The 13475-nt window shown below is 52.5% G+C and overlaps 1 protein-coding gene across 5 annotated transcripts in view; it reads left to right on the top strand.

Moving 5' to 3' along the window:
• TMEM71 (transmembrane protein 71) overlaps positions 1-12783 on the top strand; it is a 31441-nt gene extending 18658 nt beyond the window's left edge. For 3 of the 5 annotated variants that reach the window (XM_045861210.1, XM_045861208.1, XM_045861209.1), the window contains 2 exons: positions 2492-2553; positions 2644-4375. In XM_045861210.1, coding sequence (XP_045717166.1) covers positions 2492-2553; positions 2644-2744 — 163 coding nt within the window. In that variant the 3' untranslated portion in view covers positions 2745-4375. Of the gene's footprint in view, positions 1-2491; positions 2554-2643; positions 4376-4502; positions 4757-11975 lie in introns of those variants that run through there. The other 2 variants (XR_006788173.1, XM_045861211.1) reach the window with 2 other exon arrangements.
• Positions 12784-13475: the final 692 nt, after the last annotated feature.

The raw sequence follows: 13475 nt of genomic DNA, 5'->3' as shown, positions 1-13475 counted from the left end.
ATGACTATCTCTCCCTGTAAGAATGTGAGCTCCCCGAGAGCTGAGACATGGCATGTCGCCTTCACTACTGCAGCCCCGGTGCCAGGGGCTGGTCAGCCTGTGTTGAACCAGTGAAACGGGGAGGAATGGCACAGTCCCGGGGTCTTTGCAAGTGCGGCTTGCTCTCAAGTCCCGCCTCTTGAGGGGCAAATGCCTCACATCTCTCTGGGGAGTTGTGTTTTCAAATTCAAAGTCCTGGATCCCATCCCTTGAGATCTACTAAGCTAGAGCTAGTGAGACTCAGTATTTGAAAAGTGAGCTTTTCAGATAGTCATGAGGTTTGAGAAGGATTTTTAGATCACAGTGGGACTGAAGAACGGAAATGGGGGAGACCCTGCGGTTAAAACTCTGCCTCCTGTACCACGTGGGAGGATCACATGGGCTTCAGCGTGACAGCCACAGTGAAAGAATGTAGTGTGGAAACACATTTGGCTTTATGTAACTTGGCATTTCCTAGCCAGAGTGACCATGGAACACTTTCCTTTATCTCACAGGGCTGTTAATGTAACATTCCTCTCAGGTTAATCTCTGTGGATATTCCCTCCTTAACAGGGGAGCTTCACTCCCCACCCCTTGAGTGTGAGCTGCACTTAGAAACTCGCTCCCCAAGAGTAGAGTGTGGGAAGAGGAAACAAAGGTAGCTTTATAGCCGACAAAGCTGACAAACAGGACCTCGCATGGTCAAGGTCAGCATCAACACGGGTACGTTACGCTGAGAGCCTGTACCCGTGATACGATGAGATAAGAACGGCACCTCCCCTCGGTGGTTCCAGACCCCAGCCTAAGCACGAGAAGAACCCCAAATGAGGGACAGTCTATATGTGATGTGACCAGCCGCCCTCGAAACTGGCGAGGCCCGCAAAACCAAGGAGCGTCTGAGGAACTGTCACAGCCCAGAGGGCCCTAAGGAGACGTGATGACGAAAGGTGCTGTGGTGTCCTGGGCTGGGCTCCTGGAGCGCGGGTAAGTCAGGGACAGCTGCAGAGTCCAGAGGACATGCAAAGCAATCGAACAGTGAGGCACCGCTGTCGGCCCCGTAACTACGGCCGAGCACGTGCATCGTGAGGTGCTAGTGGTCGGAGGGGCTGCGTGAGGGTACGTGAGAACCCTCGGCGCCATTTTTTGCAACTTCTTTGTATAGCTGAAGTTATTCTAACCTAAGAAGGTTATTTAAGAAAATGATTGGTTAAAAAAGAACTGTTCCGCCCTGGCTTGTGTAGCTCAGTGGATTGAGTGTGGGCTGAGAACCAAAGTGTCGCAGGTTCGATTCCCAGTCAGGTACATGCCTGGGTTGCAGGCCATGACCCCCAGCAACCGCACATGGATGTTTCTCTCTCTCTCTCTTTCTCCCTCCCTTCCCTCTCTAACAATAAATAAATAAAATCTTTAAAAAAAAGAACTGTTCACACGGGCAGCAGCGTGGATGGACGTCGTAGTACCATGTAAGGGAAATACGATAGGCACAAGTGTCCATGTGACTGCACACACATATAAACCTCCAGAGAAGGCACAGGAACCGGTTGTTATTCAGATGTAAGAACGGTGATCATTTTGGGTGGATAGAGTGGGAGGGGCCAACGAAGGAAACCGTACAGGGTGCTGGAAATATTCTGTATCATGATTTGGGTGGCAATTACAAGGGCTTAAGTAAAAAAAAATAAATAAAAAAAAATATATATATATATATATATATATATATATATGCATTTTATATGCTTTAGTGTACCTCTCCTAAAGCATATAAAATGCTTTTCAATGAAAATCCTTTTCAATTTCAAAGCATAATTTAAAATTAAATTAAATAACTTAAAATGAAAATGCTCCATTTAAAAGTGCATATAGAGAGATGCCTAAATGGAGACACATCAGATTTGCGTAACGGCTGCTTCAGGGTGATGGAATTTTTGATATTTTCCTTTCCCCCTTTGTATTTCTTTGTAACCTCTTTCAGTAAGTCATAATTTGAACACAAAAGCAATAAAAACATTATCCTTTGAAGAAATAAACCCACCCTGTGAAAGAGTCATTCATCTGATTGGCAAAACCCCAAACGCTTAGCATTCTTTGGGGCGGTAGGCACACACATTTTCTCCTTTGTTTTCTTTCCAGAAGTTTTATACCTTTGTGGTACCCTTGCCAGTTCATTCTTTGCCCGTGAATAGACAATTGTTTCAATACCATTCGCTGAAAAGACTCTCCTTTCTCCACTGAACTGCTTTTGCAACTTTGTTAAAAGTCACTTAACGTCTCCCTTTCTGGGCTGCCTCCCCTCTTCCACTGATCTGTATTTGTATCCCTTTGTCAAGACCACACTCTCTTTGTTACTGTAGTTTTTTTACACAATAGCACTGATGAATCCTAACATCACGCGTCTAGAATCAGGCTAAGGGAACGCCCCACGCGCTGGGAATGCCTCATGAGCCCGCTGACCCTGAGCGCTTCCTTGTTGCAGGTGGTTTCTGGGCGGGATGCTGGCCAGCGCCTTCACGTGCTCCTGCATCGTCACTGTTGCTTGTAAGTAACCGTCTCCCAAACGCCTCCTCTGATTCCCGTGTTCCCTTCCAATTTTGGTCATTTTACTGGAGTTTCTCTTTCTCATCCAAGATGTTGTCAAGTTACTGTTTCTCAGCCTCGCCGGCTTCTTCAGAGCCACCCCCTGCGCTAGGAGAGTGTCGCCTGTGTTGTCATCATTTAGACCAAGATGACGGTCCTCCGAAACCTGGGACTTTGCGCCGAGTGAGCGTGGCATCGACTGCATACAGGAAAGGACCGGATCATTTGTCCTGAAGAAGACTTCCTATTAGCACAGAAATCTAACAGTCTTGTCTTCCTGTGTGTAAATTCTTACATCAGAATAGATAGAGTTCACTTTTAAGGCAGCAGGATTTAGGAAGTCATGTGAATTTTAAATTTTTAAGTAGTATTAAAGGCCTTTTATAGATTCATAGCACTGCATTTTAACAATGGCTCCTACGAAGAGGACTTTTTCCTATAGTTTCTCAAATAACCGGCAAATGGCCCACGGAATGGACTCAGTTACAAACCGCGATGTCTCCGCTGTCTCTCAGGCACTTAGCAATCCCTCTGCAGGCTGATGGCCACGCGTTAGCATATTTCCCAGGGTGACTGGGGTCTGGGTGAGAGGCTCGTGGAATTTCAAGCAGCCCGCAGAGCAGGATCCCCTGCAAGACGGATTGTGTTAATTACCTTCCACACGGCCGCCCGCCCGAGGCCAACTCCCAGAGCTGGGAGACAGAGGTCTGTGATTCAAATCAGTTCACAGGCCTTTGCTCCTGCACCGTGTCGCCCCTATTTACACACTCTCGGTTAATTCTGAAATCACAGTGATGCGGAGGGAAGGCTTATTTTGTTTAGGACTCCGGCCAATGTTGATCTGCTGACACTTTGAGTGATGCGTCCCTCAGTTTCCTAGCATTCCAGACTTCTGGGTGCAGGCATTCATGTGGCTAAGTTTTGTTTAATCCGATAGTTAGGAAATTGGGTCCTGAGGCCACCTGCGAGAGAAATCCTTATTCTTTAGCCCTTGTCACCGATTGACATTTGTTTAAAGCTCTTCTAAGGTAGGCGCCCCCTCCCTGGGGCTGCAGGCTGCTCTCCGCCTCACAGGCTGTTAGCTACAGGTCTGCTTTCCTGCTCGGCTTTCTGGGCGGGGATGTTGCCCTAGGCAGGGCTGGCCTAACCAGGAGTGTCTGAACAAAAGACTCTCACCCAGACAGTCCTTTTGTGACCCAACTTTCAGATGTGAAAGCGTCATTTTTTTGTCAGATGGGGCAAATTGTATGCATCCGTTCTCTGTGGGTTTGACGATGAACATGTACCATTAGTAGGAAGCTCTGTAAGGAGGGCAGAGCTTCTGGGAGGGTGCCATGGCAACAACCCCTCTTAAGTCAACTGGGGAGCTTGTTTAAGGAGCAGATTTGTGTACCCTGAATCCAGACCTTCCCAGCCCAAACTTCTGAGGGGTGTCCACTTTCAACAGCCTCTCCAGGTAATTCCTTGTACACTAACTTTGAAAATCTTGGAAAGATGGTTCGTAAAACCCTACAGTGGCCTCCCTTAACCTACTGAACCTTTACTGAGGCCGTGCATGCTCTGTGCGGGGCTGGGTGCCCAGCTCTGCTCTGCAGACGTTCATGGTCTCTGCCAAGGGTCAGACACTGTTGCTAGGTGACCGGGTTGCATGCCAAGGCCTTGAGAGTTCAGAGTCTAATGACAAGAGCATGGAAAGGGCAGAGCGAAGGTGACTTTTAATATGAAATGTGGGAAGTGCAGGTAGAGAGGTAGCAGAGAGGCTATGGGGATGCCAGGGGGGAGGTTTTCCCAGACCAGGAGCAGGGGGAGGTCGGGGGGTGGGGGAAGACCTAATCTGCTGCTGCTTTGAGGGTGGCTCCGGCTGTTCTGAGCTCCTCGTTCGTTCGTTCTCTCCTGAAAATAATTATTAGGTCAGGACCGCCATGCCACTTCCTCTGCACCGCTGTCGTCCACAGCCTCGGTTCTGGAACGAGATGGCTTCTCTGATCGTCTGTGTACACACTATCAGCTTGCTCTCTGGTTCCCGCTCCGTTCTCACCCACTCCCTGCCCACCACGTACACACGCACTCCTGCGTGTACGACCTGTGAGCACAAGGACTTTGGATTTCCTTTTTGCCTCCACCTCCATGCCTTGGAAACAGTACACATGCCATAAATATTCATTACATCGAAGGTATTCGCTGCATCATTTCTTATTAAACCCAAGGGCTCTGTGCCTATGTAGGACAGATGTTGCAACCCTCTCCCTCACATATAGACATGTCCAGAAACCAATGAGCCAGAGACATGGTCATGACCATCCAGAGTGTAGAATGACTCACACGTCTGTTTCAGCCATCAGGGATGAGGCTCTGAGGGGCGGAGGGCGGGCTCTGAATCCTGTTCCACAAACTGTGATGGAGGGGCCCTCCCCCACCCGCCCTGTGCTCTGCGTGCCTCAGGTTAGGGTCCAACCCTGACCCTTTAGCACCTTATGCTTCTCAGGTCACGTCCCTTTTCATCCCATAATGCAGTTCTCATTCAACTGTCTTCTTTGTTCAAGTCCGTGGGTTTGGGACTGTCTTCACTGCTCACCTTTGGCCAGAGTGTCCCTTTCACACGAAGGTCATCACAGGTGTCCCACCTGCCAATAATGTGTTAGCATCAGCAGTCTGCATTTTGCAAACTTACAGTTTTAGGGAAACAAAATGGGTGGCATCTGTTCTCTCTACACTTACGTACAGGAAAGTATGTGTACATAGGTGGTGAATGAATGAATGCATGAACCTTAGGGAGTAGAAACATGAGGAAAACCCACCTGTTACCCTACAGGCGTTTCCGTTGTAGGGGCGGTGGAGAGAGAAAGCAATAGGGAAGGGTACAGAACTGAGTACCAGGCTGGGACGAGGGGCAAAACCTCTGTGGCCTTCCTGAGGAAAGGGAGAGAGCTGAGACCTGCGAAGGCAAGAAAAAAAAAAATACAGACAAGTTACTCGAAGCTCCACTTTCCTAGTAACGATCACTCAAGCTCGTTTGTCGGTGTGCACGCACGTGTGTGTGTGTGTGTGTGTGCAGGGATGAGCACAGACACCGCCCTTCCTGGGCATGCAGATGAATTATGCATTTCCTCTCTCCTTTCTCTGAGCTGGGTTCGCCAAAGTTTGACAGCCATGCAGGAGAGCCTCTGGTGAATGTCTTCGATCTGAATATCTGGAAACTGTCCGATTGGCAGCCCGCTTGGGGTCAGCTGCTTTATTGGAAGGGAGGGAGCAAAGGATACTAGAGAAACACCTTTATAATTTGGTTATGTGATCATTTAGAAAAAAATCTCAGTTTTGCCCACGTAATATGTTCATGAAAATAATAATCAATTCATCCTCCCCTTGCCAGCACTAGCGGGGGAAAGGGAAATGGGATGGAGAACAGACCCCCCGGGGAAAATACTGCCCTGTGATTCCCTGAGGCCGTGGTGCTGGAACATTCATTTCCACCTGAGAATTCTCAGGGGAGCTTGTAACGGGCAGATGCCTGGGCCCGCCCACACGGACGGCTCTTCGCTCAGCCGCAAGGGTCGAGTAAGGAAAGCGGGTTTGCGTAACCGACACCAACTCGGAAGTAAACCAGTGCAGTTCGTACTTAACACAGAATGCAGACAAAGTCCTTCTTCTTCCTGAAGGAGTGGCTCGCTGTCTGGTGGCGACAGGGGTAGTGGCTGCTGGAAAATGGGCGGCCCGGAGCCATGTTCGGGAAGGCACGCTCTTCTTCCGACCCGTTTCCTTCGCCGAGGTTCCAACCTCGCTGGGGCCCCTGGGTGCGTTTCACTGACACTGCAGTTCAGATTGAACGCAGGAAAATTCCTCGAGGGGAAAACAGAGGAGAAACGCCAGGGCGCTCTGAAAGATGCAAGAGTGGTGCCGCTGCAAAACCGGCCGTGGGTCGCAGCCTGTGACGCCCCCTCGCCACCCCTCCGGCTTGGGACACGTTCCCGGGAGAACGTGCTTGCAATTCAGATTTGTTCCCTGTGACAGCCTCTGAGTGGAGACTTGTGTGGGGAAATTTGTCTTCGCTTAAAACTGTCATGACAAAATATCAGTTCTTATTTTATTTAGAGCATTTGGGATTGAAAAAAAGTGGTGGTGTTCTGATGAATGGAGGCAACGGCAAGCTCTACGTGCATGTTGCAACACGAGCCATCACAGGGTGGGGGGGGGTGGTCGCTCACGGAGCACTGTATCAGTTTCTCATGACTTCCGAAACAGGTGACCACAAGCCAGGGGCTTGCACAACACGGATTCGCTGTTTCACGTTTCCGGGGGTCAGAAGCGGAGATCAAGGCATCAGGGGGCCCTGTTTTCTCTCGGAAGGCTTCGGGGACACAGATTCTCCCTGCCCTGTGTCCCCGGCTGCCTGGCTACGGTCCTGCTACTCCCGGGACTGGGTGGCCCTCCCCTGCCTGTCCCTCCCGGAGCCTGGTCATCCTTCTAGAGTCCCCTCAGTCTTCACCGCCACTTGCGAGGCTTCCCGCGAGTCCCCCAGGATGATTCACAGATTTCCCCCTGCTGCCGTGCCCTTGATCACAGCTCCTTCAGGGCATGTCTAAGGGTCTGTAATTCTCGTTTGTTTCTTCAAAAATAGTTGTTGACTATGTTTGAAGACCATGTGGTCATCACGGCCCCAGGCTGGTCCGGATCTTCGAGGCCTCTGCTCTTCCGTTACTGCGGAATACCTAGAATTTCTACCCAAGTGTTTTCCGGAGCGCCCCACGTGGCCAGGCTGGAGCTCTCGCTCTGGAGGGTGAAGCGCAGGGAAAACGACTGGGCGGCTGTTGGCGTGCACACCCGGGCCGTGCCACGGCCCTGGCCGAGTCTCCACGGGTTTCACGTTCACGTTTCCACTCTCCTGGCTTCTCAAGGAGGCCGGGGTTTCGTCGTCTGCTGACCTTGCTGTCACACCTCGTTAAATGTTAGTGGGGAGGCTCCACTAGCCACATTTGACTTCAGGGTTTCCACAAAACTTTCCTGAACATTTCAGTGTGTCGGGACGTTCTTGCTCCTCACTCGGACTGCCGGGACCTTCGGGAACGTGGTGACACCTTCTCGGCTCGGGAGACAGCGGACTTTGGAGGAGGACATGCAGCCCCTCCCTCTCTGCTGGTGGAAAGACCTCCCACGGTGGGGCAGTCCATGCCTTGGCCTTCCAGCAACTCCTGGTCGGTCCAGGTCAGCTGCTGAGTGGTCTGTGGTCACATGGGCACCTGGGTTCCCTCCTCTCCTCTCCTGGCACCCTTCCGGCCCTGCAGCCTGCCCGGAGGCCGCACCGTGCTTGCAGCCCGGTCAAGGCCGGCCCATGTCCCCTCCAACAGCATCGCTGACTCGGTGTACAAAGGCTGGGGTGGTTAGGGGAGCACAAACACAGATGGACCACTTTCACTCTGCTGTTTAAAGTTCCCGCGTGGACAAAGCAACCGTGATTTTTAAGCTTCATTTACAGCAATGCGAAGAGGCGAGAAGAGCTTCAGAAGGAGCCCAGAGCTGGAACGGAACCCTGCTCACCGCTCACTCGGTGAGGTTCCTTGACATCTCTGAGTCTCCGTTGCTTTATGTACGAAGTAGAGATGGCAATTCCTACTTTTCAGCGTTGCTCTGAAGGTTCCTGAGAACGCGTTTGGTGAGGGGATGGCTTTGACCCTCCCCGTGATGCCTGCCTCAGTCATCTGTCTCTGAGTAGCAATGTTAGCACACACGTAGCAGCTCAAAGCAGCCCCCGTGCATTCTCCCGTGGCGTCCATGCGTCAGCAGACCGACACGGCTTAGCTGGGACCCCTGAAGTCTGCGATCGAGGTGCCAGCCAGGGCTGGGGAAGGTTCTCCTTCAAGCTCACGTGGTTGTTACATCAGCTCAGTTCCTCTGGCCCACAGGCTGAGGCCTCCCCAGCTGAGCCTGGGGATGGGAGCCCAAGCCAGACGTGTCTTGTCTGCGGCCTCGCAGAGCACCCAGGGGGACTGTGTCCAGACTCCTGGCCCCCGGAACTGTGAGGCAATAAATGTGCCTCCTGAGCTGCCGGGTTTGTGCTAACATTATGACGCGGCGTCAGATAACACAATACCCAAGAATCTCCACCGAGTTACTCTATGAATGTAACACAAGTAAAAGCCGTGAGTTGCTCTGCAAAGTGACTTCAGAACAAGTCCCCTTGCAGCGGTCTGGAGCCAGGCTGCTGCCCCTGAGCCTGGCCACGGAGAGCAGCTATTCCGACCTTGAACTCCTGAGCTCCTCCCTTGGCGGGGGGTGCAGAGTCCGACTGCTGACCCGTGTGCGGCCAGGAAGACTTATTCCTCGCGGGCTGTCAGCCTCGCTGACGGCCAGCCCGCTTCCTCTGAGCACCCCCTTTGCCAGCGCAGCCCCGGCAGCGGGCGACGTAGTTATGCAGACCGGGGTCTGCAGCACATGACAAATTTGCCGCTTTCCGGGCGCGACTGCCCTCGCTGGGGTTCATAATAGTCGTCAGAGTATGCCCTGAGGTGTGTCTTTGGTCCTGCAGCCTCACCGACTCATTCATTCGGCCGATACGTGTCTAGTCCCTACCACGTGCGGCCCAGAGCCAGCCCAGCTCCTGGGGATACAACAGCGAAGCAGACAGATCAGCGTTCTGCTCTCATGAGCCTGGATGTTTACGTAGCTTCCCTTCACTCTGAGAAATAGGCAACATTGCCGTTGAAAAATTGTTCATGGTTAAAACGACATGAATCCAGAGAACAGTGTAAAACAAATAGGCAATTGAATAAAGTCCTATGAGGCAGATGCCTTCGTCAGAGCCGAATGGGAGAGAGGACAATGCCTGCACCCACACCAGGAGCCCCCGGGCCCCGTCCCCACGACTCACCCTCACCAGGGTGACGCGGGCCTGGCTGTATGGTGACCACCCCGGTATCCCTCCGTGGAGTTTTAGCACCAGTGGTTATTCCTAAAGATTGTAGCATAACCTTATCTACTTTGTTCATATGTCTTCTGGGTTTTTTTTTATGTAAAGATTCTCCCCCCAACTATCTCCCTACCTTTGCAGTTTGTCTCTTGTGGAAACTGGGTCCTTTGTCCTGCAGTGTTCCCACAACTGCAGTGTTGCTGATGGCATTGCTGGGGTAAAGGTTTGCGTCTTGCTCCGTCCTCTGTACTTCCTGCCAAAGGGTGGTTGATGATAGGGGCTTATGAAGTTGCAGTTTTGAATTTCTTAGGGGAGGGGGTACAACTATCTCATAGGTGATGTGATATTTCTCAGCAGGAGGCACATAACCTCTCCTTGTGCTGTCGGTGGCCATTTCTGTCCGATGCTTGGGGCCTTCGTCCAGTAGGGTTGCAAGTTGATGATATTCCCATTTGATTCCTTCATTTTCCTGCTGGGCTATGTCTTTACCGAGAAATACCTGCCATCGAGTTACCTGGTAGTTCAGGTTTTATGGGAAAGGAAGGATGGATGCTTGAGTCTTTCCCTTTATTTATAATTTTCACACCAGAGTTAGTTCCTTAGCATCTTTCAAAAATGACCAGGATACTGCTCTTTTTTTTTTTTTTTTGCATGTTTAAAGACTTCACTTTTTAGAGCAGTTTTAGGTTTAAAAGAAATTGAGAGTAAGGTACAAAGATTTCCCATGTACTCCGGTCTCCACGCACGCACAGCCTTCCCCTTTATCCAGGTCACTCCCAGAATGGTACGTTTTCTGCTGCTTCTTCTTCTTTTTTTTTTAAACCCAAAATGAACCTAAATTTGTTACAGTAGGTAGTGACTAGCAAAGGAAGGGAGCAGATGGAATCACATGCTGAGGCTGCTTAAGTGTGACCCTCCGGGGGACGGCCACAGTGCCCTGCCGGGGGCGGGGGTGTTAGCTTCCCTCCATCCCTCTGAGTAGAGGTGAAGGTCCAGCCTTCCAATCTCCCTCGGGAACAGCTAGCCCGTTAGCCAGGACTATGGCGAGGGCTGGGGGGCAGCGTGGGCAGTGGAAGCCAGGAGGGCGCAGGGGGAGGTAAGGTCATGGCCCACAGAAGCCAGATGACGAGGCAGAACTGGGAGGCCTGTGCGGCAGGAGCCAGAATGGTAACATAAGGGGGAGGAGTGTGGCCTGGGAAAATCTGGGGGAAAGACCAGATAGGAGAAGGTCACAAAGCCCTGGAAGATCCCGGACAGGGATTGGGCTGGGGGAGGCACGAGCACAACAGGCCCACAGAGAACTAGGAGGAAGATGGGCTAGTTTGAAAGGAAGCTTACCCCTTCCCAAACCCAAGCAGATATAATCAGAGCTTAATGGGACTCACTCATCTGAGGGCTCTCACTGGGCAGCGGCCACGTGGGCCTGGCAGCTGCGCGGGCCAGAGAGTGGGCCCGAGTGCAGCGCGGGGCAGGGCCCGGGCGCCGTCGGGCCTTGGTGCATGGGGTGTACAGGTGGGGACACGAGGCACAGAGAAGCCTCCCTCTCTGCGTCTTGGCCCTCCTGGGCCTGACAGGCACAGGTGTGGGCCTGAGGCCCCAGAGGCTGGCCTTCCCCTGCAGCCGGTGGAGCTGAGCCACCCAGTCATGGGTGGGACATCGGGCCCTTGGGGGCAGTCCTTTATGGCTTCAACAAACATTGCTGTTACTGCTCCCATGCTCCTGTGCACGAGTTCCCGAAATGCTTCTCTCATGACTCTGCCGGAGAATCCTATTTCCACGGGCAACAAATTGACACATCGTACTCACCCAAAGTCCATAGCGAATGAACCTGAGGGTTCCTTCTTGGTGGTGTACCTTCTATGGGCTTGGATAAACTGATTCTAAAATTTGTGTGGAGAGGCACATTTTAATAATAAATAAAAATGAGAATTTTAAAAGTCTGTGTTTAAGTGCCCCCCCCCAAAGCCCAAACTCGCCCCGTTCAAGGGCCCCACTGTATTTTGCATCCGTGGTGGGGAACCCACATACGGCTGAACGTGCAGGTTATTTCCTCTCCTGGGGTGGTCGGCGCCCCAAACGTTATTCAAGGGTCAACTGTGCATCTGTGCGTAGCATGCTTTGTACTGGTCCTGTTTCTCTGGAGAACCCTAATATGGCTGGCTCTATCATCGCTATTTTATGGATAACCTTAGGGAGGTTTGGCAGCGTTCCCGTGATGCAGAGGGGAAGTGGGAGGAGCACGCCCAGGCCGTGGACCGGCAGCCCCGGCTCTCCCAGGACTGGCGGCTGCTGAGCAGGGTTATGGGAGGTCAGGAGAGGCCGGGTGCCTTGAGGATCCGCTATTGTCCGAGTCGCTCTCTCCGGAAATACTGACTCAGGAAAATGTTTTCCAGGGGGCAAGAGATTCCATGAAATGAGCCATTCGTGTATTTATTTATTTTCAGGGACAACTGTGACCTTTATGCTTTCTCTTGTATTTCAGGTTTCTCAAACCTAGACCCAGAGATTTGACGTGAGCAGGCTGCGTTGTAAGAGAGAAATCACCAAACATCGTCCGGCCCACTGGAGGACCTTTGCTTGCAGAGGCTGCAGTAGCTGCAACTGGCTCATAGAAAGCGCTGCCATTTGACGAAGCGCCTACTGTGTGCCAGATGCTTCATCTGCCTTATCTATAATCCAGGCCACAGCCCTGCCAGCGATTACCTTCTGCCTCAGCTGCCGCACCAGGCAAAACCAGGTGATGCCCGGGATGTGGGGCAGGCCGCCCGCCTTCATCCTGGGGCAGTGCCATTGGCCACACGCGGCCTCCAAGCCCGCCTGCCGAACTGCCTCTGACAGGGAGTGGCTTACCCCTTCCCTTAGCGGCCAGGAGGGGAGGCTTAGTCACAGGGCCCCACCTGCACCGCGGGCTGGGAAGTGCAGGCAGGCATGTGGGCCTGTGGTGAGCTCCCCAGACTCTGCCGCGCCCTCATTTTAAAGGTGAAGAAGGCGCATCCGGGAGAGAGTGCGTGGCTTGGCGTGGGCACCTCAGGTCGCGGAGGCTCCCGTGCCGTTCCCCACACCTCCCCTCCGACCCGCAACGCCCCCCCAGGTCAGATGCCCTGTAGTGACTTCAAAACCACCCAGACACAGAACAGTCTGCCTGTGACACCGGACACCCGCTCCTCCCGGCCGGTGAGAGGAATCCCGGTCTCGCTCACACAATGCCGCAGAGCAGGCACCTGCTGACTTGGCTCACGGAACTCACGTCGGCGCCGCAGATCCCGACCAGGCCGTGATGAGAGACCGATCGTGCGTTTTTTTAGAAACCTGCCCCGCTGTGATGGCCGTGTCCCCTCCATCTGTCCCATGCTGGGTAAAACCGGCTACAGCTGCAAGCTACACCTGCTAGGGAGCCAGACGGGTACCTTGGGGGTGAGGCAACTTAGCAGGTGGATGCCAAAATCTGGCAACCACTTGCAAACATTTTACTATCTTTCTGTAGCCTTAATAAAAATTATTTTAAAAAAGGAAATGCAATGCAGGGGTGGGGTGCGTGAAACCAAAGACTAGCTTTTCAATGCGAAATGTCATTTTGCATTTGCGTTGGGGAAAGAGAGGGGGGACCGCCCTCCACCCCAACCCGAACTGAAACAGCACACTTTCGTGTGGGTGGAACTCAAGTTCAGGCTCAAGTGATCGGCTCCAGCGGCTTCATTACCCCCTTATTTTTAGTAAAAGGAAAAATCGAGGACCACATTCCAGAGCCTTCGACCTTCCTCATCTTCCTGGAGCCCTCCCCAGCCGATCAGATTCCTCGAACACCAGCACCACAGCCCAGTATGACATCCCCGCGCTGGGGCTGGGCTCCGACTCGACTGGGTCTGGGCTCCGACCCGGCTCCGGAACTGCCGCGTCCCTCTGGACACGGTCTTTCACTCCTCAGCCACAAAACGGGATAAAAACGCCGCCTAAATCATAGCCTTGTGATGAATGTTAAATG

The sequence above is a fragment of the Phyllostomus hastatus genome, unplaced genomic scaffold, assembly GCF_019186645.2.
Source record: "Phyllostomus hastatus isolate PE091 unplaced genomic scaffold, TTU_PhHast_1.1 phas_scaffold_21, whole genome shotgun sequence".
NCBI classification, from domain to species: domain Eukaryota; kingdom Metazoa; phylum Chordata; class Mammalia; order Chiroptera; family Phyllostomidae; genus Phyllostomus; species Phyllostomus hastatus.
Note: the sequence above shows the minus strand (reverse complement) of the source record. Positions and strands in the feature narration are given on the sequence as shown.